Source organism: Urocitellus parryii, chromosome 3 (assembly GCF_045843805.1).
Source record: "Urocitellus parryii isolate mUroPar1 chromosome 3, mUroPar1.hap1, whole genome shotgun sequence".
NCBI lineage: Eukaryota > Metazoa > Chordata > Mammalia > Rodentia > Sciuridae > Urocitellus > Urocitellus parryii.
This window is the reverse complement of record NC_135533.1, coordinates 185,366,106-185,392,195: the sequence shown is the minus strand read 5'-3', so window position 1 is coordinate 185,392,195 and position 26,090 is coordinate 185,366,106. Positions and strand designations below refer to the sequence as shown.

Genomic DNA, 26,090 nt, shown 5'->3' with positions numbered 1-26,090 from the left:
CCACCTCTTTTACACTGCCGAGTACTTTTCTTGCTTTCTTGTCTACTCTCCCTGTCAGGCAGAGAGATTCACTAGAAAAGTACCATCTTTGTCTTGATCACAGAGTATCCTGAGGACCTAGTACACAGTCATTTTTTGGTAGGGCCTCTTCATGAGCACACCTGCAGTTTAATGCTTGGAAGATATCATCTTGTACTCATTAGTAATCTTTGAATTTGTGTTTTGTAAGTGAGGTCCCAGGGCACAGTGCAACATGCCTTCAGTGTCCTGAAGTCTAGACTTCCACCTGATCCTGTCCCCTTGGGATACTCATCCCCATGAGCATAGTGACCACTGCTGCCCTCCTCATCCATGTGGGCAAATGAGGAGGACCTGTGCCCAATTGTGGAATAATGTTCAGGGTCTGCAGTATCTGCAAGGGTCTGTATTCTCCCTGAGGGTGTTCACATGCCCGAGGGAGCCTGAGGTTAAACAGCAAGTACAAAAAACACAACAACAGGTTGAAAAGGATGCTGCAGAAGGAAGGAAAACAACTTTCCCCCACTTTCTGAACCAGGAGCCCTGCATTTTTATTCTGTACTGGATTCCACAAATGACATAGCTAGCCTGGGCCCTCGAAGAACATTTGTTGAAGTGAATCCATGTCATCTGAAGAACAAAACTCATGTTGTTCTCTCAAAGTAGTCACCTACAGAGGTTTTCTGACAGTGTTATCATTTCCCCAGACTTCCTCAAACTTCTTTTTCAAAAAGTAACTCAGTTAGGTGTGGTGTCACAACTCAGAAGGCTGAAGCAGGAAGATGGCAAGTTCAAGGCCAACCTGGGCAATTTAGTGAATCTCTGTCTTAAAATGAGATGTGGGCTGTGGGCTGTGGGGATGTGACTCAGTGATAGAATGCTTCTAGGTTTGATCCCCAGCAAAACACACACATACAACACACACACACACACATACACACACACACACACACGCGTGCGCGCTCAAGGTGAAAAACTTATTTAACAATGATTCCTTGAGTACTTCCTATGTGGTACGTTCAGATGTATAATAGTGAAACTATTCAGGCAAGACAGTGGAAAATCTACTCTTGGAATTACTTTGGAGTGAATTTACTTTTTGAAAGAAGTCAAAAGTCTCTGGGGGGGCCATACCTCATGCATAAAGTGAACCATAAAGCTAAATAATATAAGTAATATGACTTGAAACTAAAACTTAATAACTATAGAGCTATAAGTTAAAAATGTTGGGATTCTTATGAGAATCTTAAAGTAATTTCCAAATGTAAGTTAAAAAAAATATATATATATATATAATGTGCGTGTGCGCGCACAAACACATATATGTGTGTGTGTGTGTGTATATATATATATACACACACACACACATATATATAATTTTTTTTTTCTTGTGGTGCTGGGGATTGAACCTAGGGCCTTGTACATGTGAGGCAAGCACTCTACCAACTGAGCGATATCCCCAGCCCAAGTTTTTTAAATATTTTTTTTAAAAAAAACTTAATAGCTGGGACTGTGGCTTAGCAGTAGCGCACTTGCCTGGCATGTGTGAGGCACTGGGTTCAATTCTCAGCACCATGTATAAACAAATAAAATAAAGATCTATCAACAACTAAGAAAAAAAATTTTTTTTAAATCGAATAAAGACTATCCTAAGGTGACTACTACCTCAAAGCAGAAATTACAATTTAAATAGCAGAAGTTCTAAACTAAATACATTTTTAAATTTTTAATTATTTATTTAGGTATGGGGAATTGAACTCAGGGCCTCGCACATGCCAGGCAAGCACTCTACCACTGAGCGACACCCCCAGTACTTTATGAGACATGGTCTTGCTAAATTTCTGAGATTGACTTCAAACATGCAGTCCTTCTGCCACAGCTTCCTGAGTCTCTGAGATTACAACATACTTCACTCTACCCAGCTAATACATTTTTTTATAAAGCACTTTTATGTCATTTCTATCTTCTTTTTCTTATACATTACTTTTTCATCTAATCCCATACAGAAAAGAAGTCTGCAGCTGATCAGAAGGTTATTATTAGTAATAACCTGTTTCTACAATCACATGATTCTCATATTTTCGCTCATGATTTGTTCATTGCTCTGGTACAGCTTCCAAATTATGATTTTACTCATCAGTTAAAATATCTTTGTGGTAGTGTGATAGTGTGTAGCTCAATGGTAAAGTGCTTGCTTAACATGCATGAGGCCTTGAGGCCTTGGCTTCAACCTCCAGCACAGCAATATAAATAAATTTAAAAAAATAATTTTTAAAACTTTTTTTTTTTTGTATTTCACAATACTTTTCTTTTTATGCTAGCCACTTACTAGCTGTGTTGTCTTAACCTCATAGCATTGTTGTGAGGACTAAAGAACTAACATATGCAAAGAACTTAGGATATTACCTGGCATGTGATGAATGCTACACAAGAATTTTATCATAAGGATTGCATTGAATCTGTACATTGTTTTTTGGTAGTATGGCAATGTTTGACAATGGTTGTTCTGCCTATCCATGAACACGGCAGGTCTTTCCATCTTCTGAGGTCTTCTGTAATTCTTATTTATTTAATAATAGTAGTCATAATTTTTTAATATTCTGTCTGATAATTTCAGTGTCTAAAATCTTTTTATAGGGCTGAGAATGTAGCTCAGTAGTAGAGTATATGCTTAGCATGTGTGAAGTCCTGGGTTCCATGTTTAGCACCAACCAATCAATCAATATCTTTTTTAAAAATTTTATTATAGTAATTATTATTACCTGGCCCTATGGATAGCTCAGGAAAGGCAAAATTTTATTAGTGTAATTATTATTACTTGGCCCTCTGGATAGCTCAGGATAGGCAAAATTTCTCTAAATGAATAAGTGGTAGATATTTTAGGTTTGTGGGTCAGATGATATCTACTCAACTTTGCCATTGTGACACCATTCTCTAAAGGAACAAGAGGTAGATATTTTAGGTTTGTGGGTCAGATGATATCTACTCTACTCAACTTTGCCACTGTGACACCAAACACAGCCTAGACAATACCTAACGCATGAGCATGGCTGTATTCAGACAGAAATTCATTTATAAAAGCAGGTGATCAGATGTGGCCTGTGAGCTATAGTTTGAGGCCCACAGGCTAAGCATTTTACATGTGGGTTTGCATGTGGATGGTGCTGCAGCCTTCACCAGGAGTCAAGATTGGGAAAAGCTAGGTGAGGTGGTGCATGCCTTAATCCTAGTGGTTCAGGAGGCGGAGACAGGAGGATCGTGAGTTCAAAGCCAGCTTCAGCAACAGTGAAGCACTGAGCAACTCAGTGAGACCCTGTCTCTAAATAAAATACAAAATAGGGCTGGGGATGTGGCTCAGTGGTCAAGTGTCCCTGAGTTCAATCCCCGGTTCCCCCCACCAAAAAAAATAAAATAAAAAAGAGTGGGGAGAAACAGCAACCTTGGTCATCAGAAACCCAGGGCACAATACTCTTAGGTATCTGTAGATATTAAGGCCAAAAACGAGGGCACAGCTGGCATCCCCAGTGTGGCTGGTGGGATCAGAGAGGCAGGCTGCAACTGGAGAACAGACAATAACTCTACATATTTCACTTTCTAGAATTCATTTTGTCCTGACAAATTGATTCAGTGAACACTGTATTAACATCTACTAGGGCCTGTGTATGCAAAGGCTGATTATAGATCTGTAGTAGGCCTACTGTATACCCTGTGTATCCATACAAGGTCCATATTTCAACCAGCTAATAGTCAGTAGTCATCTGTAATTTAATCTTTTTAAAACTACAGAAAGGTGTTGGGGATGTGGCTCAGTGATAAAGTGCTTTCCTGGCATGTTTGAGGCCCTGGAGAAGACCACAGAAAGTTTCTTTTGGAGGTGACAGATCCAAATTGATTCTTTCTTTCTTTCTTTTGGTGGTGGTACAGAGGACTGAACCCAGGTCTTTACGCACACTAAGTGTTCTACCATGGAGCTATAGCCCCAAGCCCTTTTTTCAATTTTATTTTGAGGAAGGACCTCACTAAACTGTTCCAGCTGGCCTCAGACTTGCAATCCTCCTGTCTCTGTCTCCAGAGTCCCTGGAAATACAGGTGCGCAGCACTTACAGCAGACCCCAGATTTCTGTAAAAATTTTTTGCTCTTTCAGTTTTTGGTGAGCCTAAATATTAGTAGAAACTTGAACCACACAGTTATTCTGGCCCCTGACCTGTTTGGCAATCACTTCCCACAGGTCTGGCCTCAGAGGAGCCAGGAAGTTAAGATGTATCTTTTTGCCCCCTTTTTTCCTTCATATCAGATCAGCATGCAATATTCTTGCCTAAGTAAAAGATGGATAAATAGATATGGATGGGGTGTTTGTTGGCTCTATGAATATGATGTCTTCACGCACCTGGCAGTCAGCATGCTCTCTTTTGCAATCCTCTTCCAGTTTTGCACAGCACACTTCTTAAGAAAGCAAAAATTCCCTGCTTGAGTACAAGGTATTCTACATTCACATTGTGCTTTCCAGAGGTAGAACTTTTCCTTCTATCCTGAGGAAGAGATGCCAAAATAAATTTTAATTCATTGTTTGATTAAAGAAATATGTCAATGTCAACCAGGCATGGTGGGAGCACATGTCTGTAATCCCAGCTACTTGGGAGCTGAGGCAGGAGGATTGAAAGTTGGAGGCCAGACTGGGCTATTGAGACCCTGTCTCAAATTTAAAAAATAAATAAATAAAAAGACTGAGGATGCAGCTCAGTGTAGAGTACTTGCTTAGCTTGTTGGAGGCCCTGTGTTTGATCCCCAGTACCCACCCCTACAAAGGTATTGATGTTAACATTTTAGTTTATTTCCTTTCCATCATTTTATTATTAAGTTTTTCATATGTTACCTTCAGCTGATCATTCAGTAGTAATATTTGACTCTAATAAAGAAAAAAAATGTCCAGGCACAGTGGCGTACTCTGTAATCCTAGCAGCTTGGGAGGCTGAAGCAGGAGGATCATGAGTTCAAAGCCAGCCTCAGCAACTTAGCAAGGCCCTAAGCAATTCAGGGAGACCCTGTCTCTAAGTAAAATATTTTTTTTAAAAGGCTGGAGATATGGCTCAGTGGTTAAGCAACCCTGTGTTTAATCCCTGGTTCCAAAAAATAAAAATAAAAAACTGAACTGCTTTTTCCTTCTACCCTTACACCCTCAACACCACACTTTAAACAGGAGATGTATGTGAACCCCACACACCCCACACACCAAGCAATTCTCCAGGGGACACCAACTAGTGTCTGACAAATGAGTTCAATTCTTATACTAACTGGAGTTACTACAGATCCTCTGGAATTTAAGGGCTCAGTCCTACAAAATTGCCCCACACTTTAACCACCAATTGTAAGTAGAGGTTCTCAGCTTTTCTCTATGTGATTTCAGACAAGAGAGCCCCACAATCCTCTTAGATAAATTTGCTAGAGTACCTCAGTTCTCAGAGAAACACTGTTATCATCCAGATTATTATAGTCTAGTCAGCCCTCAGCATCCATAGATTCAATCAACCACAGATCAAAAATATTAGAAAAAAGAATTGCATCTGTACTGAACACATAACAGTTGAATTTTCTTGTTATTATTCCCTAAACAATACGGTATAACAACGATTCTCTAGCATTTACATTGTATTAGGTATTACAAGTAATAAGAGATGATTTGAAATATAAAGGAGGATGTTCAGAGGTTACATGCAAAAATACTATGCCATTTTATTTCATTTCTTTATTGTTTGCAGTACTGGGGATCAAACGTAGGGCCTTGTTATATTTGGAGCAAGCATTCTACCACTGAGTTATATCCCCAGCCCTGTACTTTGCCATTTCATATGAAGGACTCAAACACTCATGCATATGGGCATTTGTGAAGGTTCATGGATATTGAGGGATGACTTTGTATTAATAACAGATATGATAAAGGATATTAATGAAGAGCCAGATAAAGAGATATATGTAGGAAGGAAGGGTCCTAGACCCAGGAGTTTCTGACTCTGTGGAGTGGGGGTATGCCATCTTCCCAGCACATAGATAACTTAACCTACCCAGAGCTCTCTGAACTCATTAATGCAGGAATTTTATGGAAGCACTTGGTATTATCCTATACACGTGATCTATTAGTAACTCAATTTCCAGCCCCTCGCCCCTCTCTGGAGAATAGAGATAGGGCTGAAAATATCAAACTTCTTATCATGTCTTGGTCTTCTGCTGACCAGTCCTTATCTAGAAGTCCACCTGGAATCACCTCATTTGAACAAAAGATGTTCCTATCACCTAGGAAATTCCAAGAAATTAGTCCAAACATCAGAAAAGATGTACCTCTCACCCTATCACTTAGGAGATGACATGAGTTTGGGGAGCTTTGTGCCAGGAATTGGGGGTCAGAGACCAAATATTATTATATCACAGTATTTGATGCTCTAATACAGTTTGTCTGCAGATAAATGTTGGATACCATACTACTCCTTGGGAATACAACAGTGAATAGACACTGTGCCCACTTTCATGGAACTTACTGTTTGGTAATGTGGACAGACATTAATAAGTCATCTAAAAAATAAGGACAGCTTGCAATTAACAAGTAGCAAGAAGTACTAGAACAGAAATGAAAGTTTACAAGAATGTTTTTTTCAAACTTGCTGGTCACAAGAATCATGTAGAACTCATTAAAATGATAGACTCTTTGGCCCTATTCCAGACCTAATGAATCATAATATTTCAGGAAATCCATATGTTTCACAAGTAACCCAGAAGATACTTAAAATTTATTTATTTTTAATTTTTCATAGTGCTGGGGATCAAACTCAGGGCCTCATGCATGATAAGCAAGGGCTCTACCACTGACCTATACCCTGAGCCCCAGTAAATTTGGGAAATCCTGCTCTAACAGAATTTAAAACAAAAACAGAAACTCTCGTTTCCAAGCAAGCAGTAATATTAGAAGCTTCCATTCTAAAGAAGGATTATTTGAAAGGTCTTTGAAGATTTGTTATAATAATTGGCAGAAAACCTCCAACTTAAATGTGTGTTTGCTGATGCTGGTGACCTATGGACTTAAATGCTACCTTTATGTAACCCTCATTAGGTTGCTAGGCAATGGGCAACTCTACCAACTGGGTTTTGTTTCCTAGGTGTAAGACTTTCTGAAACTCCTGCAGTTTTCTTTCTCTTTGTTCAAATATTCTTTTTGTTTCCCTTATCCAGAAAAGATGCCATGGAGAATATCCACTCTAACAACTTCACATTCTTCCTTTGGACTCCCATACTCAACAGATTCCCTGGAAGGCCCAAGTTTAACCCATTTGGTTTCTGACTGGGTGTCAAATAGAGAAGGGGTTCTCATGAACAGATTTTGAATATCTTTATACTACAATTATACTTTTCAAAAAAAAATTTTTTTTTTCTTATTTCGGTCTCACCAACAACCTGTGCTGATGAGATGAGCTGGATTCAAAGGAGCTGGCTGCAACATTAAACTAAGATAACGGTGAAGAAATCACCCAACACAGGGACAAGAATTTCTCAGAGGGAGGGTGGGACTGTTCTGTGACCCTAAGGATCAGCTTCCATGCTGGAAGGCTCTAGAAAAAGAGAGCATGCACCCAGAATCTCTTTATTTTTATAGAGAGGGACACACAAAGGATTTTTGATGGAATGTTCTTCACCAAATAAGGCAGGGCATAAGGTTTCAAAGAGGGTTGTCCAATCCCAATGGGTAATGCCCAAGTCCAGGCCTAGAGCAAACTTCTTGGCTGAAGGAAGGTGGAGGCCACTTGCTTAGCCCAGCGCGTGGCGTGGGATGCCAGACCAAACACTCACCTTACTCAAGGCTGAGAGAGGTTGCTCAGCTCACGGGCAGGGTGGCCTCCCACACTGCAGTACTGGGTATGGAACCCAGGGCCTGAGGGACGCTAGGCAAGTGCCTTACCTCTGAGCTGCCTCCCCAATCTCTGTTTTTAGTTTTTGTTACTATTAATGTGTTTGGCTTTTTAGAAGTGGTAGTTTGAGATGTTCTTATTGCAATGCATAAAATTTTCCACTAGTATTTTAGATTAGTTTGTTCTAAAAATAATGTTTATTTTCTTTTCTCAATATAAAAGTAATTTATTCGTTGTAGAAACTGTGAAACCAAAAAACCTATAAAGAATACATTTTAAAAAGAGGATGTAGGGCAGGTAGACGATGAAAACTGCAGGAGAGGGTCTCCCTACCAGTGGAGAAATTCTAGAAACTTGGATCCCCAGGATTCCCTATGGTAGGCACAGCACCTTTAACTCTGCCAAGTATTTTCTTATCTGATACCTTATTAGCCTTTGTGACATCTTTGGATGAACAGAAGAAGAGTTAATAGATTGACAGTCCTTAATTTGAAACCCTAAGGCTATGTATATATATGATATTTGTTTATTTTTCTATTGCTACATCCCCAGTCCTTTTTATTTTTTATTTGGAGAGAGGGTCTCTTAAATTTCCCAGGCCTTGAAGTTGTGATCATCTTCTTCAACCTCCTAAATAGTGAGGATTCCAGGCATGGGCCCCTGCACCTAATTGTTTTTAGTTTTTTTTTAATTAATTAATTTATTTATTTATTTAGTGCTGAGGATTGAACCCAGGATTGCCTCACACATGTTAGGCAAGCACTCTACCACTGAGCCACAACCCCAACCCTGGGGTTTCATATCTTTTCATATTTTAGATAAACACTATAAAGCCAGTTATGTTATTAAAAAAACCAAAGTCAGGGACAATATCCTGTTATTAGATTAATATTTCTGCAGTGAGATCTATGGATATTCATAATAAAAGGGAAGAAAGATTATAAACAACCTTATGTCAGTTTGGTTAAGTTTGGGCAGCCAAATGTTTTATGAAAAAACATTAATCTGGGCTGGGGTTAGGTTGGTGTGGTGATAAGAGCCTTAGTCTAGTATGCATGAAGCCCTGGGGGTTTCAATTCCCAGCATCACAAAACAAAACAAAAATCATTCATCTTTAAGAGCTGTGTGGATCCTGCAATGGAGAAGGGCTTGTGGTCTAGATTATTCCCATTTCTTGGTAGAGGAAAGGGAAGTGCAGAGCAGGTGCAATGTTATGTGGAACCAACATAACAAGATGATACAAACCAATTTAAACAGTTATCTCAACATGAATGCATGATGAAACTTTGTTTTGATTGATTTAATTCCATGGCAAGAAATCTTTTCTTCCATTTCTGGCTTCCTATTCTATTGTACTTTTTTGTGTGTTTTCCAAAATGGGATATTGGGATGATTTCCTCTTGGGTTTAGGTGTGTTCCTTTCCAAATTTGTAGCAGCCATATTCATGGACTTAGTTGAAGGACTTTCATAAAAGGGGTATTTATTGTAATTTAACCAAATGTAAAGAGTGGTTCTCTTGATATAACATGAGCCACAGGGATCTGTCTAGCCCAAGAAGAACAGTCTTCTGAAAGCGACTGAAACATAAACATAAAGCCAGTTATGTTATTAAAAAAACCAAAGTCAGGGACAATATCCTGTTATTAGATTAATATTTCTGCAGTGAGATCTATGGATATTCATAATAAAAGGGAAGAAAGATTATAAACAACCTTATGTCAGTTTGGTTAAGTTTGGGCAGCCAAATGTGTTATGAAAAAACATTAATCTGGGCTGGGGTTAGTACACCACCAGGTGTACTTAGGTGGACTCTGACTTTTAAAGAACACTACCTAAATCAAAACACGTAACAATATTTAGAAGAAATTAGCTGGCACATCTTGGAGTGCCAATGTACACTATTCTATACTGGCCACCGGTTACCCAAATGGTAGATCACAGCATCTGAACCTGATATCTGACAAAGTTACATGCTCAGTGACTTTGAACTGACTTGAAAAAACTCAATATTGCAAAACAAACAATGAGTTGAGTGTTAGCCTATGCATGGCTTAGTTCCAGGACCCTTCCTAACTCTCTGTGTTATTTAACCATGGTAGTGCTTCTAGTCTTTAGTTTGAATAAATGTAATTCCTTCTGAATACAAATGTGCATAAAGGAAATGAGAAACAGGCATGCATATTGTTTTGTATATATTAGCAAAAAACCAAAATGATTGAAATTCTAAAGTAAAAGCCACATGGTGGCACATGCTTGTAATTCCAGCAATTGTGGTGCAGAGGCATCAGGATTGCAACTTCCTGAGAACCTCAGGGACTTAGTGATAGCCTGTCTCAAAATAAAAAAATAAAAAGAACTGGGGATGTAGCTCAGTGGTAAAGCACCCCTGGGTTCAATCCCAAGCACCAAAGGGGGAGAGGGAGGAAGGAAGGAAGGAAGGAAGGAAGGAAAAGAAAAGAAATTCTAAAGTAATGATTTTATTAAAGATGCTGAAGCCAGCACAATGGCACATACCTATAACACCCAGATATTCAAGAGGCTTAGGTAGGAGGATAACAAGTTTGAGGCCAGCCTGGACAATTTGGTAAGGCCCTATCTTAAAATAAAATAATAAGGGCTGGAGGTGTAGCTTGGTGGTAGAGAGAATGTCTAGCATGTACAAGGCCCTGGATTTGATTCCCAGTATTAAAACAAAAGGTATGCAGCGATAAACTCTTTAAAGCACAGCAACATTGAACCACTATAGAATCACAAATATGTAAAACTCAGGTGAATGTAAAACAATCCATCAATTCCAGATGATACAATGTATACATCAATTGTCTATATGTTTCTTTCTTTCTTTTTTTGGTACTGGGTGTTTAAAGAGCAAAATCCCCTGTCATTGCTTAGGGCGTTGCTAAATTGCCGAGGCTGGACTCAAACTTGGTGAATCTCTTGTTATCAGCTTTCTGAGTTGCAGGGATTACAGATGGGGGCCACCATTGCTGGTGTTTATATGTTTCTTTTTGTTTTTAAGTTAGGTTTATTGAAGTTTTATTTACTTATAATAAGTTTCATTTTAGTGTACAGTACTATGAGTTTTGACATAAAGTTGTATATAAAGTTTTGCCTAGAGTTGTGTAACCAGCATCATGATCAAAAAATAGAATAGTTCCTTCACCCCAAAAATGTTCCGTATGTCCCATTGTATTCAGTTACCATTCCCCATCCTTAACCTCTGGCAAAAAAAAAAAAAAAGTGATTTGTTTTCTGCTTCTGTGGCAATTCATTCTTTTTGAGAGTGAACTGCATTTTAACATTTGGAGTACTAAAAGATATTTAACCAATCTGTCTGATGGATGGGCATGTTAATGATTACCAGTTTTTTCCTACCAGGAATGTTTCAGTGAACATATTTGAATGATGCATATTCCACCCACAGTTTTTGATAAGTGAAAACAGATGAAAAAAATTTGTTTAAGTTTTAAAGAGGAAAAAGTATCTTAAGAAATGATGGTGTAACACTTTACATGAATTGTATGTCTGACATACATTCCATGTCATATGTCACTTAATCGTAGCCATCTTTGTCCTTCTGTCTCTCTGGACTTTTTTTTTTTTTTTTTTGGTACCAAAGATTGGACCAGGGACACTTTACCACTGAGCCACATCCCTAGCCCTTTTAAAAACATTTATTCAGAGACTAAGTTGCTGAGGTTGGTTTTGAACTCATGATCCTTCTGCCACAGCTATCAGACCTGCTGGGATTACACCGTATCCAGCTCTGGATGACTTTAGACAACAACAGCCCTCAAAGATGTCTGGGAAGTATACTAGCCTAGGAGTTTTGTCTCGTCAGTTGATACAAATAAGTTTCTTGAACTATATCTCTCCAGCCCAGAGCTCTGTTTCAGCTCCAGGACTGTTTTCCCATCTTTCCAGGGATATCAAATGCAATATGTTCATGGTTTTGTGTAGCCTTTGATTGTTCTGCATTTTCTACATCTAATGAATCATTAGGTTCTATCAGTTTGACTTCCATACTTTTATATTTTCCATTTCCTTTATCATTGCCTTTGACCATGCTTTATAACCCAGTGCCATCCAATAAAAATATAATGTGGGCTGGGGATATAGCTCAGTTGGTAGAGTGCACAAGGTGCTGAGTTCAATCTGATGATGATGATGGTGGTGGTGGTGATGATGATGATGATGGTGGTGGTGGCAGCCACATATGTAATTTTAAATTTTCTAGTAGGGGGCTGGGGATGTGGCTCAAGTGGTAGCGCGCTCACCTGGCATGCGCAGGGCGATGGGTTCGATCCTCAACACCACATTAAAATAAAGATATTGTGTCCACCTAAAACTAAAAAATAAATATTTTAAAAAAATTTCCAGTAGATACATTAAAGCATCAAAAGAGAGTCAGACTTGGTGACACAAGCCTGTAATCTCAGCAACTTGGAAGACTGAGTCAGGAGGGTTGCAAGTTCAAAGCTAGCCTCAGCAAGTTAGTGAGGCCCTAAGCAACGCAATGAGACCCTGTCTCAAAATAAAAAATAAAAGGGCTGAGATATGGCTCAGTGGTTAATTGCCCTTGAATTCAATCCTTGGTACCAAAAAATTTTTTGGATGGCTCCTATGTGCTGGCACTCTGGGATGCTTGCAGTAACAAGGTGGATACAGTCCACAGTCCCTGCATTGGAGTTTTCATTCTGATAGAAATATAAGCTTCTCAGGATCCTGGATTATAGGCCCTTTCTCTGATGGCAGTCCACCTTTTTTCTACCTGTGGTGCTCAATCAGATCCTGACAATAAACCTTACTGAGTGTTTCTTACAGGTAGGTGCTGTGCTTGGGGGCTCTCCTGTAATCTTTATTGCAATCTTGTGAGGGGGATGTCACTTTTATTCCTAAAACAACTTCCATAAAGGTCATCAAGGTGAGGAGACTTGCCTAAAGATAAAACTACAGGCACAAAAGGAATCAGCTTGGAGCCTGACTTGACTTCATCAGAGTCACCCTGCCCCTCAGCTCAATGCTGTTGATCTTGCTGTCATCTCTGCCTGTAATGCCCCTTTCAGCCTCTTCCACTCCCGCTTATTTAATGAAATTATAGCTTAAAAGGACACTCACCAAAAAAAATCCAATTTTTTTCTTTACTTTCACACTCAACATAGAAGACAGAATTCTGAGACTAAATGTGTGGGGGTGTTTCCCCACATATCAAGAATCTCTGGAGGACACCAACTAGTTACCTTCTATCTAATCTACTCAGTTCTGTCTACCTGGAGGCTGAGGGCTCAGTTCCATGAGACGGCTCCCACTTCACGTTAGCAGTAAGTTGTCACATATACTTCTGATCAAATGTCTACAAACAAGGGTTCCTGTGACCACTTCTTTGAGTTTGATAATGTGTAAGGATGACTCAGATAACTCAGGGAACACCCAATTTACCAGTTTGCTATAAAAGGTTTTACAAAGGATACAACTGGACAGTCAGATGGAGATGAATAGTGCAAGGTATCAGGGTTGAAGCCTGGAGATTTCATGTCTTCTTGGAGAACCTCCACATATTCAGCAATGTGGAAATTCATCAAACCTTGTTGTTTCAGAGGTTTTATTCCTTCTTTCCTTCCTTCCTTCCTTCCAGTTGGTACTGGAGATTGAGTCCAGGGTGCTGTACTACTGAGCTACATCCCCAGTCCTTTTTATTTTTTTATTTTGAGACAGGGTCTTACTAAATTGTGGAGGTTACAGAGTTTGACCTAGCCCACCACCCCTTCCAGAGGTAGTGAGTGAGGATGAAAATGCTAGCCCTTTGATTCTCCAATCACTTGTTTTTGTTGTTGTTTTTGGTGACTTGGCCCTATTCTGAGATTATCTTAAACTCCATTCTAGGTGAGCTCAGGATTTTAAGCTCAGGCAATTATCAAAGTGGTTTGTTTTAAATAACAAAAGAACAGTAGCATGACTCAAGAAATTCTAAAGGCTTTACAAAGCTCTGTGACAGGAAGCAGGAACAAAGACCAAATATATTCCATGTTATATCCCATATGCCATCATCCATCTTGAATCAATTTAAATCTATTGTATTTCGCTGTAGTTTTTCCATACACTTTGATATACGTCTTCCACAGTGGACAGCCCCTTTCCCTCCCAGAGCCAGCAAAGCTTATCCCATGACATACATTGTTGATATTAGTGTACCCTATCAATCTCTTCCACTCTGAATTCCACCAGATTAGGGACTAGGTTTTTATTATTATTATTTATTTATTTTGGAAAATTTATCTATATGCCTAGCCTACGAAATAAAGAACAATGATTATTTACACATTTTTCCATTTGTCTTTCCCCGATTGAGGATGCACAAGCTATTCTTGAAATCACTATTCCAAAGACTTTAGTTTTCCTTTGCTAGTTTCAGAAAATGATACCCCCATTTGGCACTTTGGCATGCTGAATATTTATTTATCATAACTGGGAATTGAACTCAGGGATGCTTTACCACTGAGCTATATTCCCCAACTTTTTTTTTAGAAGTTTTTATTTTTGAGACAGGGCCTCTCTAAATTGATGAGGCTGGCCTGGAACATGCAATCTTTTCCAGCCTTACAAGTGGAGTTGCTGAGATCACAGGGATGTGCCCACACTGAGGTTTTTAATTTTTTTTTTTATTTTATATTTTTCCGTCCCCCCCCCCCGTAACGGAATTGAACTCAGGGAAACTCAACCACTGAGTCGCACACCCAGCCCTATTTTATAATTTTAAATTTTATTTAGAGACAGGGTCTCAATGAGTTGCTTAGCACCTCGCTGATGCTGAGGCTGGCTTTGAATTTGCAATCCTCCAGTCTCAGTCTCCTGAGCTGTCCTGAGCCACTGGGATTATGGGTGTGCACCATTATGCCTGGCCCACACTGAGTTTTAAACTGAAGGACACTGAAAATCTCAAAAGCAGTCTCAGCACCAAGGGCTCTGCCTTTCTCTTGTCTCTGGTCTCTCTCTCTCTCTCTCTCTCTCTCTTTCTTTTCCCCTTTTTAATATTTTTTTCAGTTGTAGATGAACACAATACCTTTATTTTATTTATTTATTTTCATGTGGTGCTGAGGATTGAACCCAGCGCCTCATACAGCGCTTTGCCACTAAGCCACAATCCCAGCCCTCTCTGGTTCTCTTTCTCCCTCCAAAAGCAGAGAAGGGCTTTCTCTAAAGTTCCCTTATCTGCCTAAAAGGTAGATTCTCCCAGAATGAACTCATTTGTCATGAATCCTCTTCCTGGAATCTCATCAACTAGAGAAGATTAGCTGCTTCACAGAAGACACTGAAGGCTGATAGAAGACACACAAACTATTACCTATTCTCTCCAAGTCTGCTCTCTGGCTACTTTTATTAACCTGAGAGGCTATTTGCATAACAAGACAAACATTCTTCACTATACATTTCCTCCCATCACCCTCCTATTAACCCTAAGTCCTCTTCCTTTCTGTAGCTCAGGATGCGATGTAAACTTCAATTATGTGGCTCTTTTGAGTCTCATGTTTTGTGGGATACCCATGCATATGTGTGTAATTAAAATGATATTTTCTCCTGTAAATCTGTCTGCTGTCGATTTATTTCTGCTGTCTTTTTTCTCTTCCCCTAGCACCTTGTAGGATCAGATGACTAGAAACATTTAAATTATATGAAGAAGCAAGGAAGATAGTTATCAAAGGATCTCCTGTTAAAGATTAAAGATGGTTTCAGGGACTGGGGTTATAGCTCAGTGGTAGAGCACTTGCCTCGCAGGCGTGAAAGCTTGGATCAATCCTATCAATCCTCCCACATAAAAATAAACAAACAAATAAATAAAGATATTGTATCCTTCTACAACTAAAAAAAAAATTTAAAAAGATGGTTTCAGGCTTTCAAAATGACAAAGAAACTGCTATTTGTCTTTGTGTTGGCTGGTGGAGAACTGTGTTGCAGGAAGATGGTTCACTTCTCAGGCTGAAGATCTTGCCAAGTCCCTGCTAGGATTACCTACTATTCCAGAAACTCAGGAAGTGTCCTGAATTTAGGATGCAATTAAAACTCATTGATTTTAGTTACTACCAGCTCAACTTTTTCTTTTTCTAATGGTACTGGAGATTGAACCCGGTGGGGGGTGCTCTACCATTGAGTTACATGCCAGCCCTTTCTATTTTTTATTTTGAGACAGGGTCTTACTAAGTTGCTGAGGCTGGCCTCCAATTTCCAATCTTCCTGCCTCAGTCTCCTGAGTCACTGGAATTACAGATGTGTACCACTGCACCTGGCATCAGCTCATTTTTAATGATGAATTTGGGTTCACGTTCACATCTATTTAGTAAATATTCCCCTGTGCTACATTTCAGAAAAAAAATATTTAAAATGCTTAGGAGAACAATTTGCCTTTCAGCACCTTGAAACACAATAGCCATCTACATTTGCATAAAGCAATTTTATCTTTTTTTTTTTTTTGTACTCATTGAACTCATGGATGCTTAACCACCGAGGCACATCCCCAGAGCTTTTAATATTTTATATTGAGACAGGGTCTCACTAAGTTACTTAGGGCTTTGCTAAGTTGCTGAGGCTGACTTGGAACTTATGACCTCTTCTGCCTTGGCTTCCCAAATTGCTGGAATTACAGGTATGTGTCACCACACCTGGCCTCAATGTCTTCTTTACTCACTATACCATCACCTCAGGATGAATTTTGGCAGAGCTTGGACCAACTGGGTAACTGAGAGTAATAAATTCTATAATTCAGACCTTTACTACCTTCTTCCTCTAGCAGTTGGGATGAAATGAAGAGTAAAAAAAAGTATATGGCACTACAGAAGTCATTCAAAACTATTTGTAGATTCAATAAACCATGAATTCATTTCTTTTCCATTTTACAAGATGGATGAAGAGAAACCCTCATTATTTAGCAAGATCTGAGGAGCATATATTTTTATTTCAAGTTGGCTGTTTATTACTTTGTCCTCTGGTAGCCAGGGTCTTGGCTCCTGCATTGTTCTTGACCACAGGCTCAACCATCACCCATGATGCTCTTACGGTTTTAAGAAGAATGGAAGTTGTGTCCCACCTGTATATTTGCTCAATGACCCCATGTACTGAGAGTTTATAAGGGCTGAGCATTCTTGTAGGCATTAAGGATATGATAACAAAACAATTAATTGCTGCCCACACAAAACTTTGGAGCACTCATTAGTCTCTCCTCTCTCTCTTTGTATGTGTGTGTAGATGGATGATAAGCCAAATAAAGCATAAAATATATAGAATGTTATGAGGAGATAAGTGCTATGCAAAAAAAAATCAAGCAGAGAAAAGGGAACAGAGGTTGTTCTGTATATACTAATTATGGTTTTATGGGGAGATATTGCTTTGTATGAGAGACCAAACCACATTCTTCAATATAAATTATACTCACTTTGAGAATGATGGTATAGTCACATATGACTGATGCCTTAAAAAGCTTTAGGAGATATTCCTGCTCCCACCTCTCTCTTTTCTTTTTCTGTCTTATGCTTTTTCATTGTTGCTTCTTTTTTGTGTGTGCATGGTACTGTGGATTGAACATAGAGGTACTCTACTACTAAGCCACCTCACCAGCTGTTTTTATTTTTTTATTTTGAGACAGGGTCTTGCTAAATTGTCCAGGCTGGCTTGAACTTGTGATCCTCTTACCTTAGTCTACTGAGTAGCTGAGATTACAAGCATGCACCATCATGCCTGCACTATCATTTCTTTTTCTTTAAGGTTGTTCTTCCTTCCTTCCTTCCTTCCTTCCTTCCTTCCTTCCTTCCTTCCTTCCTTCCTTTATTACGGGGGATTGAACTCAGGGGCACTAAACCACTGAGCCACATCCCCAGCTCCTTTTTAAATATTTTACTTAGAGGATCTTCCTGAGATGTTTAGGGCCTTGCTAAATTGCTGAGGCTGGTTTTGAACTCACAATCCTCCTGCCTCAATCTCCTGAGCTGCTGGGATACAGGCATGTGACATCATGTCCAGCTGTTCCACTTTATTTAGCAAGGCATTAAAATGGTATGATAGAAAGTTCTACTTGATAGAAACTAAAACCTGTTATTTCTGTGAGCATTAGCTTCTTTGTCAGTAAAATGGGGATGCAACTTCGTCTTAGTCCATTTTGTGTTGGTGTTACATAATAACACAGACTGGGTAACTTATAAAGAAATTCATTCTTTCACATTTCTAGAGGCTGGGAAGTTTAAGGTCGAAGGGCTATATCTGGTGAGAGTCTTCTTCCTGTGGCTTCCCCGTTTCTGAAAGCAGAAGGGCAGAAGAGCATGTATGAGAGAGAAACAGAATTTGCAGACTCAAGCCCTTTTATAATCATCACTAATCCACCGTTGAAGTTGGAGCCCTTGTGAGCTCAACACCTTTCCTTAGGCTCCACCTCTCAATATGGTTGCATTTGGGATTAAGTTTCCAAAATATGCTTTCTGGAGACACATTCAAACCAGAGCAAACATATTTTGTGGTATTGTGAGGATTAGAGATGAAACATGCTTGCAAAATGTCACAGTCCCTAATTGTAGGCCTTTAAATATACCTTTAAATGGTAGCTAGTACTAACAGAAGCATAACTACTTTTTGTATAGTTAGTGAACAATATATGACAGCCTAACTGTAAGTCTCTGGGAAATTTAGAACAAAAGAGATTTAGGACCCAAATCAGCAATGGGCCATCCAACAAACTTAGTTAATTATTGATGACAAAGGGCTTTACTAATTATCTTGTTAGAGATGGACATGATGTGAGGTCCAGATCCTCTGGTATGCATATTTGTTTCCTTCTGTAACTGGATTCAGCTCTTCTCAACTAAAACTTTTATTATCTTTATTTAACTAAAAAAGAAGAGAACCCTGTTAACAATGACAATAAGAAACATGCTATGTGGCAAGCACATTCATGATAGATAGTCACTTAATTCTTCAATGATGCTGTGTGAAAGTTTCCTTGATCATCTCCAAGTACAGATATGGGTAACTTGAGAGGTGCCCTATGGGGAGGACTCAAGAGTGCGGGAGCTGTAGTGTTGCACTTGAGCAGGGAAAACACATGAAGATACCTGGCTAAGTGTACCCTTCCTTCACAGACACAGAGTTGGAGTTTATGCCTACAGTACAGACAGAAAAAAAAATTTGCAGGAGTCCTGAAGACCCACAAGTTCCTTGAAAGGGAAGGGGAGGGGGCTCCACTTTCCGCCTTCCTGTAAAACATGTGGTCAGAACCAGGGGAGGTAGTGACCCCCCACCCCACTTCCGAATGTCAGGGGAGCTTCCGACCCGAAAAACTAGTTAGACTCTAGGCCTCGGTCAATTAAGTTTTTACAAAGAGGGGCGGGGCCTGGGGGGGCGGTGTGCGTGTGTGTGTGGGGAGGGGTTGGGGGGGTGAGGATCCTTGCGAGCCTCCGATTGGCTAAGACAAATGTCCATCTGTCTCACCCCCGCCCCACCTCCGGGTGGCCTCCCGGCGGGGCCCGCGGGCGCGCAGAGCAGGCTGGCGGTGCCAAACTGGCAGGGGGCGTGCCGCGGGGGCGTGCCGGGGCGTCCCTGGCGCCGATCGCGTCACGGCCTCCGGCCCCGCCCCCAGCCCTACGCGCTACCTCCTCCTCCTCGCTCCGTGCTGCGCTCGCTCAGTTCTAGCTCCACGTTCCGCGCCGTGGCCTCACTCCCCTGCGCTAGCCACCCCGCGGCCGCCGCGCGGATACACGCGCCTTGCGGCTTCCTAGCCCAGCGCCAGGCTCTCCCGGAGCGCGCCTCGCGCACGGACGCACGTTCGTTCCCTCTCGCGCGCCGGGGATTCGGCAGCGGCTGCGGCTGGCGGAGCGCGCGGGGCAGCACTGTAGCGGCCGCCGCGGGCTGGCGGGCCGGCCATGGAGGCGGATGGGGCCGGCGAACAGATGAGACCGCTACTCACCCGGGTAACCAGCAGGGTGAGGGCGCCGCGGGCGGCGGGGCTCCCCGGCGGGGGCAGGGTGCTGAGCGAGGCAGACAAAGGCGGGGGTGCGGCAAGCGTCGCGCTACGGCCACTTGGTCCCGGGCCCCCTCCGACTCCCGGCGGCTGGCGCGCCTCGCCATCCCCTTTGTGTGGCCGCCCGGGGCGCGGGTGCGAGGGGGCGGGCGGCGGCGCCTGGGAGGCCCAGTCGGGGCGGCGGGCTGCGCGCCACCGGCATCCTCGCTAAGGGCATCCTACGCCCGGTTCCTGCGAGACCCAGCCACCCGCGGGGCCCGCAGTGACCGCGACCACTCCATCCTTTCTCTCCGCACGCTCATCTCCTATTTTCCGGTGTTCTTTCTAGCTGGGGTCGCGGTTCAGGTTGCTTTGGCGCTGGAGTTCAGATTAGCCCCTGGAAAACCCATCTTTTCCTAAGGAGGACCCCGACTTCACCTGTCTCTTGTCCCAGGCAGTGGGAAGAACTGGTGTGAATCTTTCCTCCTTTTTCTGAGCTTCCCCACCCGGTCCATGGTGTGCTTTGTTCGGTGAGTTCTCTGGCCGCGTGGACAAGTCATCTTCCTTCGCGGCCAAGGCTTCTTTTCCCTGTTGACTGCCGGGTCTGCCTCCTCCTCTTCTGGCAAGAATTGGAGGAGTATCCTCCTGTCGCAGGCCAAGTAGAAAGAGAAGGGTGACAGTGTTCCGAGCCCCTTGTGCTGCTCCGCTTCAGGAGCCTGGGAAAATCGCGTGTCCCAGTGAGGCTGGCTTTGAATTTAGGGTTAGAGGGGAGTGGGGGCAAATTTCCAAAAGGTTATACCTCTCATTGGGATGATGGACGAGTGGCCCATCCTCAAGAAACAGACTCACTTCCTGCTTTTAAGTGGAGCACATGTACCCCCATGGTTCTGATTCTCTTCCTAGTTGGTGACTCAAAGGACATGTTAGAAATTTTCCTGCTTCCAATTACTTTGACCAGCCAAGGAGAGAAAGTTGCAGGAAAAATTTTCCAGTCTTTCACAACTAACAGGAAAATCACTTTTCACGTGTTTTTATTTGAGTTTTCCTTAAACCTGTCTCCTCCCTCCTTTAATTTTAAGATTATTGTCAAGGCCTGGGGAAGGAGTCATTCGTTATTTCAGAATGTTCATATTTCTAAATGTAGCGGAAAACTGTTTCCAGACAGGGAAGTCATATAGCAGTGGTTGTTGGGAAGATCCTTCTCGTTGATAGTAATGGAAAAGTGGAAGCTCCTATGGAATTTTTCTGTAATTCTTTCTGTAGTCTTTGAATAAACTGTTGTATAGCACCTTTTCTAAAGGTGTGTATCAAATACACTGTTGCATGTTCTTAGCTTTATTATTTGCATCTGAGTTTTTATAAAGCTGGACAGAAATTCATGTGTTCTTACATATTACCTGCTTAGCAGAAGCGGCATGTAAGAAGACCCTTGCCCTCCAAATCATTCATTCATTCAATGTAAACCAATTATTTACGACCTATTCTGTAGTGTCCAACAAAACAGAACCAGCTTCTTCTCTCTCATAGAAGTTATATTCAAGGGAGGTGTGTGTGTGTATGTGTGGTTTGTGTATGCAGCAAATGGCAAAGGAATTCTCGATAGCTGTTGAAGTTGTGGCAGGGAGGAGAGTTGGAAGATGTACCTCTTAAATCTTGTGGAAAGTAAGACTTGGCTATAGTGATCTATACAAATCAATAATGGAACTCAAATATAGCAAGCTATCAGCCTAAAAATGGAACAGAGGAACAAGAAATAGTATGATTTGAAAACTGGAGAGGAATATTGGTATGCTGGCACACAATCAGTAATCCAAGCAACTAGAAAGGCTGAGGCAGGAGAATACCAAGTTCAAGGACATCCTTGGCAACTTAGCAAGATCCTGGCTCCTTATAAAAAAGGACTGGTTTAAGTAGCTCAATGGTAAAGTGCTCCTGGTTTCTATCCCCAGTGCCAACAAACAAACAAAACAAAAACACAACTTTAATCTTTCCTTACTCATTTTTTCCTGGTAAATGAAAGTCATCAGTGAGATTATGATATTTGTCAGTCATAACTTAACTCATAGACTGCTTAGCATAGCTAAAAAATAGGAATAAATTTATATTAGTAAAAAGTCATCTTTGAAATTATGCAAATAATTTGAATAAATTGATGGCAGTTTATATTACTCAAAGTGGAGCCCATCTGTTCCATAATTTAGGCTCTAAGGTTTCTTCTGCATTCTTTGGTTTCACTCATGGCAATGAGGAAGAAAGGCATTTATCTTACAAACATGCACGTTTTGTTTGCTTTGGTAGAAAACTCATCATTGTAGCTGTCACAATTGATGACAGTCTTATTTTCTAGTACAGGTTAAATTCTGTTATAATAGATTACTATTTAAAAGATTGCTAAGTTTTAGCAAATAATCTTTCTTTTAAGGTGTACATGATTTAATGTAATTCTGTTACTACTGAAATTTTGGAACTGTACCATGGAATTTGTTGTTATTTCTTTCATTTTGTGGATATTAAGTATCTCATGGGTGCCAGATGCTAGGGAAATAAACAAGATAGGAAAGGTCCTGCCTTCAATGAATTTATTTTGGCATTTGGAGTGAACACAGTGATAGCATTTACATGTCATTTATAAGTACCAGTTAAAACATTTCTTGAGTTTATTAGAAATACTTAAAGTTGTTAGATGAAAGATATTAACTCAATTTGGATTTATTGGTGATGGCTAAAATGAAAGGTTTATGTGTACCTGCAAGTAAGCATTTTCTTTGGGATACTGGTCGATAGCTCTAGAGACATGGCACCCCAGGCATAACCATTATCATTATTACCTTTTTGCATTATTCTTGGTATCTTTGGGCCACAGTTCATGGAGTTGTAGGAAAGGGAGAGACAACAAATCTGTCATCTCTCCAAATGAAACTGCAGAACAGTTAAGTTGGATTGAAGAATTGTTTTTTAGGTAATTGGAACTGGGAGTTAGACAGGTTTTCTTTCAAGAGAGCTTAGGGTATATTTTAGTTTTGTTACACTAAACTCCTGTTAGTTGAGTAGGTTAAAATTGAAAGCCAAAATAACCTGGCACTGGAGGAAACTGGTATATTATTTTAGTGGTATGTGGTGTGCTAACCAATATATTCTAAAACCTTGGTAGTTACACTTGTCAACATCCGGTAAAGGGTTGTTTTTCTTCCTCTTTCCCTCCCCTTTCTTATTGTGTCTTACCACAAATATCTTAAAGTAGATCAGATCTGCAGCTGACAAAATGGGTCATTTTTATAAAGGAGCATTCAGGTGTTTCATGAGGTGAATGTTACAGGTTAGTTATGGATCAATGTCATTTTGATTATGATTTTTTTTTTTGGTACTGAGGATTGAACCCAGAGATGCTTAACCACTGAGCCACATCCCCAGTCCTTTATACATTTTATTTTGAGCCAGAGGCTAGCTAAGTTGCTTAGGGCCTCCCTGAGTTGCTGAGGCTGGCTTTGAACTTGGGATCCAGCTGCCTCAGCCTCCCAAGCCACTGGGATTACAGGCATGCGCCACCATGCCAAGCATCATTTTGACTTATATTGTAGTTTCCTCTTGGTGATTATGGTTGCTTCAGCAGTTCCTATTTTTTTTGTTCATGCACTATTTTCAGTTTTGCGATGAGCATGTATGATAATAAAGTCATTCCAACGTTCTAGTTTACATTGAGATTTGCCTCCTTTTTTTTTTTTTTGCACATTTTGTTGAGTTTTTACAATTTGAGAACATTGAGGATTACTTGTAATTATGCATGTGGTAAACCACCAAGAAGCCTATGGTTGACATTGTGTTACAGGTCTAGTAGTGTTGCCTTTAACATTCTTCTGGAAGGCAGAGGGTTAGCTGACGAGGACAGAGCCATATTGACTGATTTAATGATTCTTTTCTTCCATGGACTACATATCTTCAAATGACTGCTATGAGAGTGGCCAAGTACTTTCTTCAGTACTTGAGAGTAGGAAAATGATGTGGTTATGATACATATTTGCGTGTTTTTTTTTTTTGTATTGAGGATTGAACCCGTAGGTGCTCTGCCACTGAGCCACATACCCAGCCTTTTTTGTTGTTGTTATTGTTAACCTTTTATTTTGTGACAAAGTTTGGCTAAATTGCTTAGGCTGGACTTGAACTTGCCTCAAACTCCTAAATTGCTGGGATTACAGGTGTGTGTTACCATGTCCGGCAATGTTTGTATTCTATCATGCATATTTTAAATTTAATTTTGAGATAGGGTCTCACTGAATTGCCCAGTCTGGCCTAGAACTTGAGATCCTCCTGCTTGAGTTTTTACAATTTGAGAACATTGTAAAATCAGTGAGACCCTGTCTCAACCCACCGTATTTGCTATGAGTGGGTGGAGCTTGGTTAGGTGGAGGGAGAAAGTTGTGTCAGGAAGTGCAGAAGGTGAATTGGAGAGTATGAATTCTATGGATGCCTTCTTTAGGCACTGCAAGGTAGCATGAAGCTTGATGAGAGAAGCCTGGGTTGAGTTTCAACTCTCACTGACCTTCCTCTTTTACTACTGTCAAGACCAGATGTGAGTTGTAATCATGCCTGGGATTTCTTTGATTTACATTTGAAACTCCCAGTTGTTTTTTTTTTTTTTTTTCCTTATTGCATCTGGGCATTCATATTGCCACCTTCAATTCAATTTTGTTGTTCTGTGCTGGGGATTGAAAATTTTTAATTTTATTTTACAGTGCTGGGGATTGAACTGAGATCCTTGCACATGCTAGGCAAGCATTGAGTTACATCTCCAGCCCTTTTTGTTTTATTTTGAGACAGGGTCTTGCTAAGTTGCTAAGGCTAGCCTTGAACTTGTGACCTCCTGCTGTATCCTCCCTAGTAACAGGATTAAGTAGTACACCAACATGCAGGGCTGCCACATTAAAATTTGTAGCAGTATTTTTTAGGGGGTAGGTGGTTACTGAGGCTCTAACCCAGGAGCCCTTCACCACTGAGCTACATACCCCAATCCTTTTTATTTTGAGATAGGGTCTCCCTAAGTTGCTGAGGTTGGCCTTGAACTTGAAGTCCTCCTGTCTTAGCCTCCCAAGTCGCTGGGATCACAGGTGTGCACAAGATTATTTTTTAGTAGCTGCTGTTGTTGAATATGAAATATATTGCGCTCCAAAAAAATTTTTGAAGTTGGGCATGGTGGTGAGAATGGTGCCCAGCTACTAGGCAAGCTGAGGCAGGAGGACTGCTTGAGCTCAGGCATTCAGGGGCAGCCTGTGCAACATGGTGAGGTCCTGAGTCAAAAAAAGAAAAAAAAAATCCTTATTTTCATATTGTCTAGAATGAATTAAAAGTCAATTTTCTTCAGCCTGTAAAAATCTTAATTTATTTGAAATATGAGGTTATCTCGTAAAAATTAGACTACAGTCCCTTGTAACAGTTCTTATAGATTTTTTTTCCCTTGATGATTAATTGTTAAATATGATCCTTGTGAGTATGCTTTGCTTTGTACCACAGTAAATCTTATAATGAATTCTGTTTTTTCATTAACTTTGCATGAGAAGTGCTCTGGGTTGTATCCTTGTATTTGGAGTATTAATGGTGCCATAGATAATATGGCACTGTCTAGTTAAAATTCCTTTTAAAAAATAGATGACCTTGAATTCTGTGGATGGGCCTCAAGGGTCCATGAATCCCCAGAAACTGAAAAATTTTCTGCTTGTGTGCATTCTTTCTGCAAGAGGGCCAAATAGCTTTACATTCAGTTTGAAGAGGTTTATAATCTAAAAAAACAGCTAAAGAATGTAATTTTCTTTTTTTGTTCTGTGGATTTTATCCCAGGGGCACTTAACCACATCCCCACCCCTTTTTATATATTAGTTAGAGACAGGGTCTTGCTAAGTTGCTGAGGGCCTCACTGAGTTGCTGAGGGTGGCTTTGAATTTGCAATACTCCTGCCTCAGTGTCCCAAGCTGCTGGGATTACAGGTGTGTGCCACTGCACCCAGCTACTTTATATTTTTAAATTTGAGACATGGTCTCATTAAGTTGCTTAGGGTCATGCTGAATTGCTGAGAATTGCCTCCAACTTGTGATTCTCCTGCCTTAGCCCCTTGAGTTGCTGGGATTATGGGCATGCCACCACCTGATTTAAAGAATGTAAAGACTAACTCAGTTTGGCTTCATGTCTTATTTAAAAGTTCATAGTTTTATATTT

General features: G+C 40.6%; 1 protein-coding gene across 4 annotated transcripts in view; it reads left to right on the top strand.

Annotated features, from left to right (window-relative positions):
- Window positions 1-19,595: 19,595 nt before the first annotated feature.
- Slc4a7 (solute carrier family 4 member 7) overlaps window positions 19,596-26,090 on the top strand; it is a 100,024-nt gene continuing 93,529 nt past the window's right edge. For all 4 annotated transcript variants that reach the window (XM_026406039.2, XM_026406033.2, XM_077796246.1 and 1 more), the window contains exon 1: window positions 19,596-19,857. In XM_026406039.2, coding sequence (XP_026261824.2) covers window positions 19,810-19,857 — 48 coding nt within the window. In that variant the 5' untranslated portion in view covers window positions 19,596-19,809. The remainder of the gene's footprint in view (window positions 19,858-26,090) is intronic.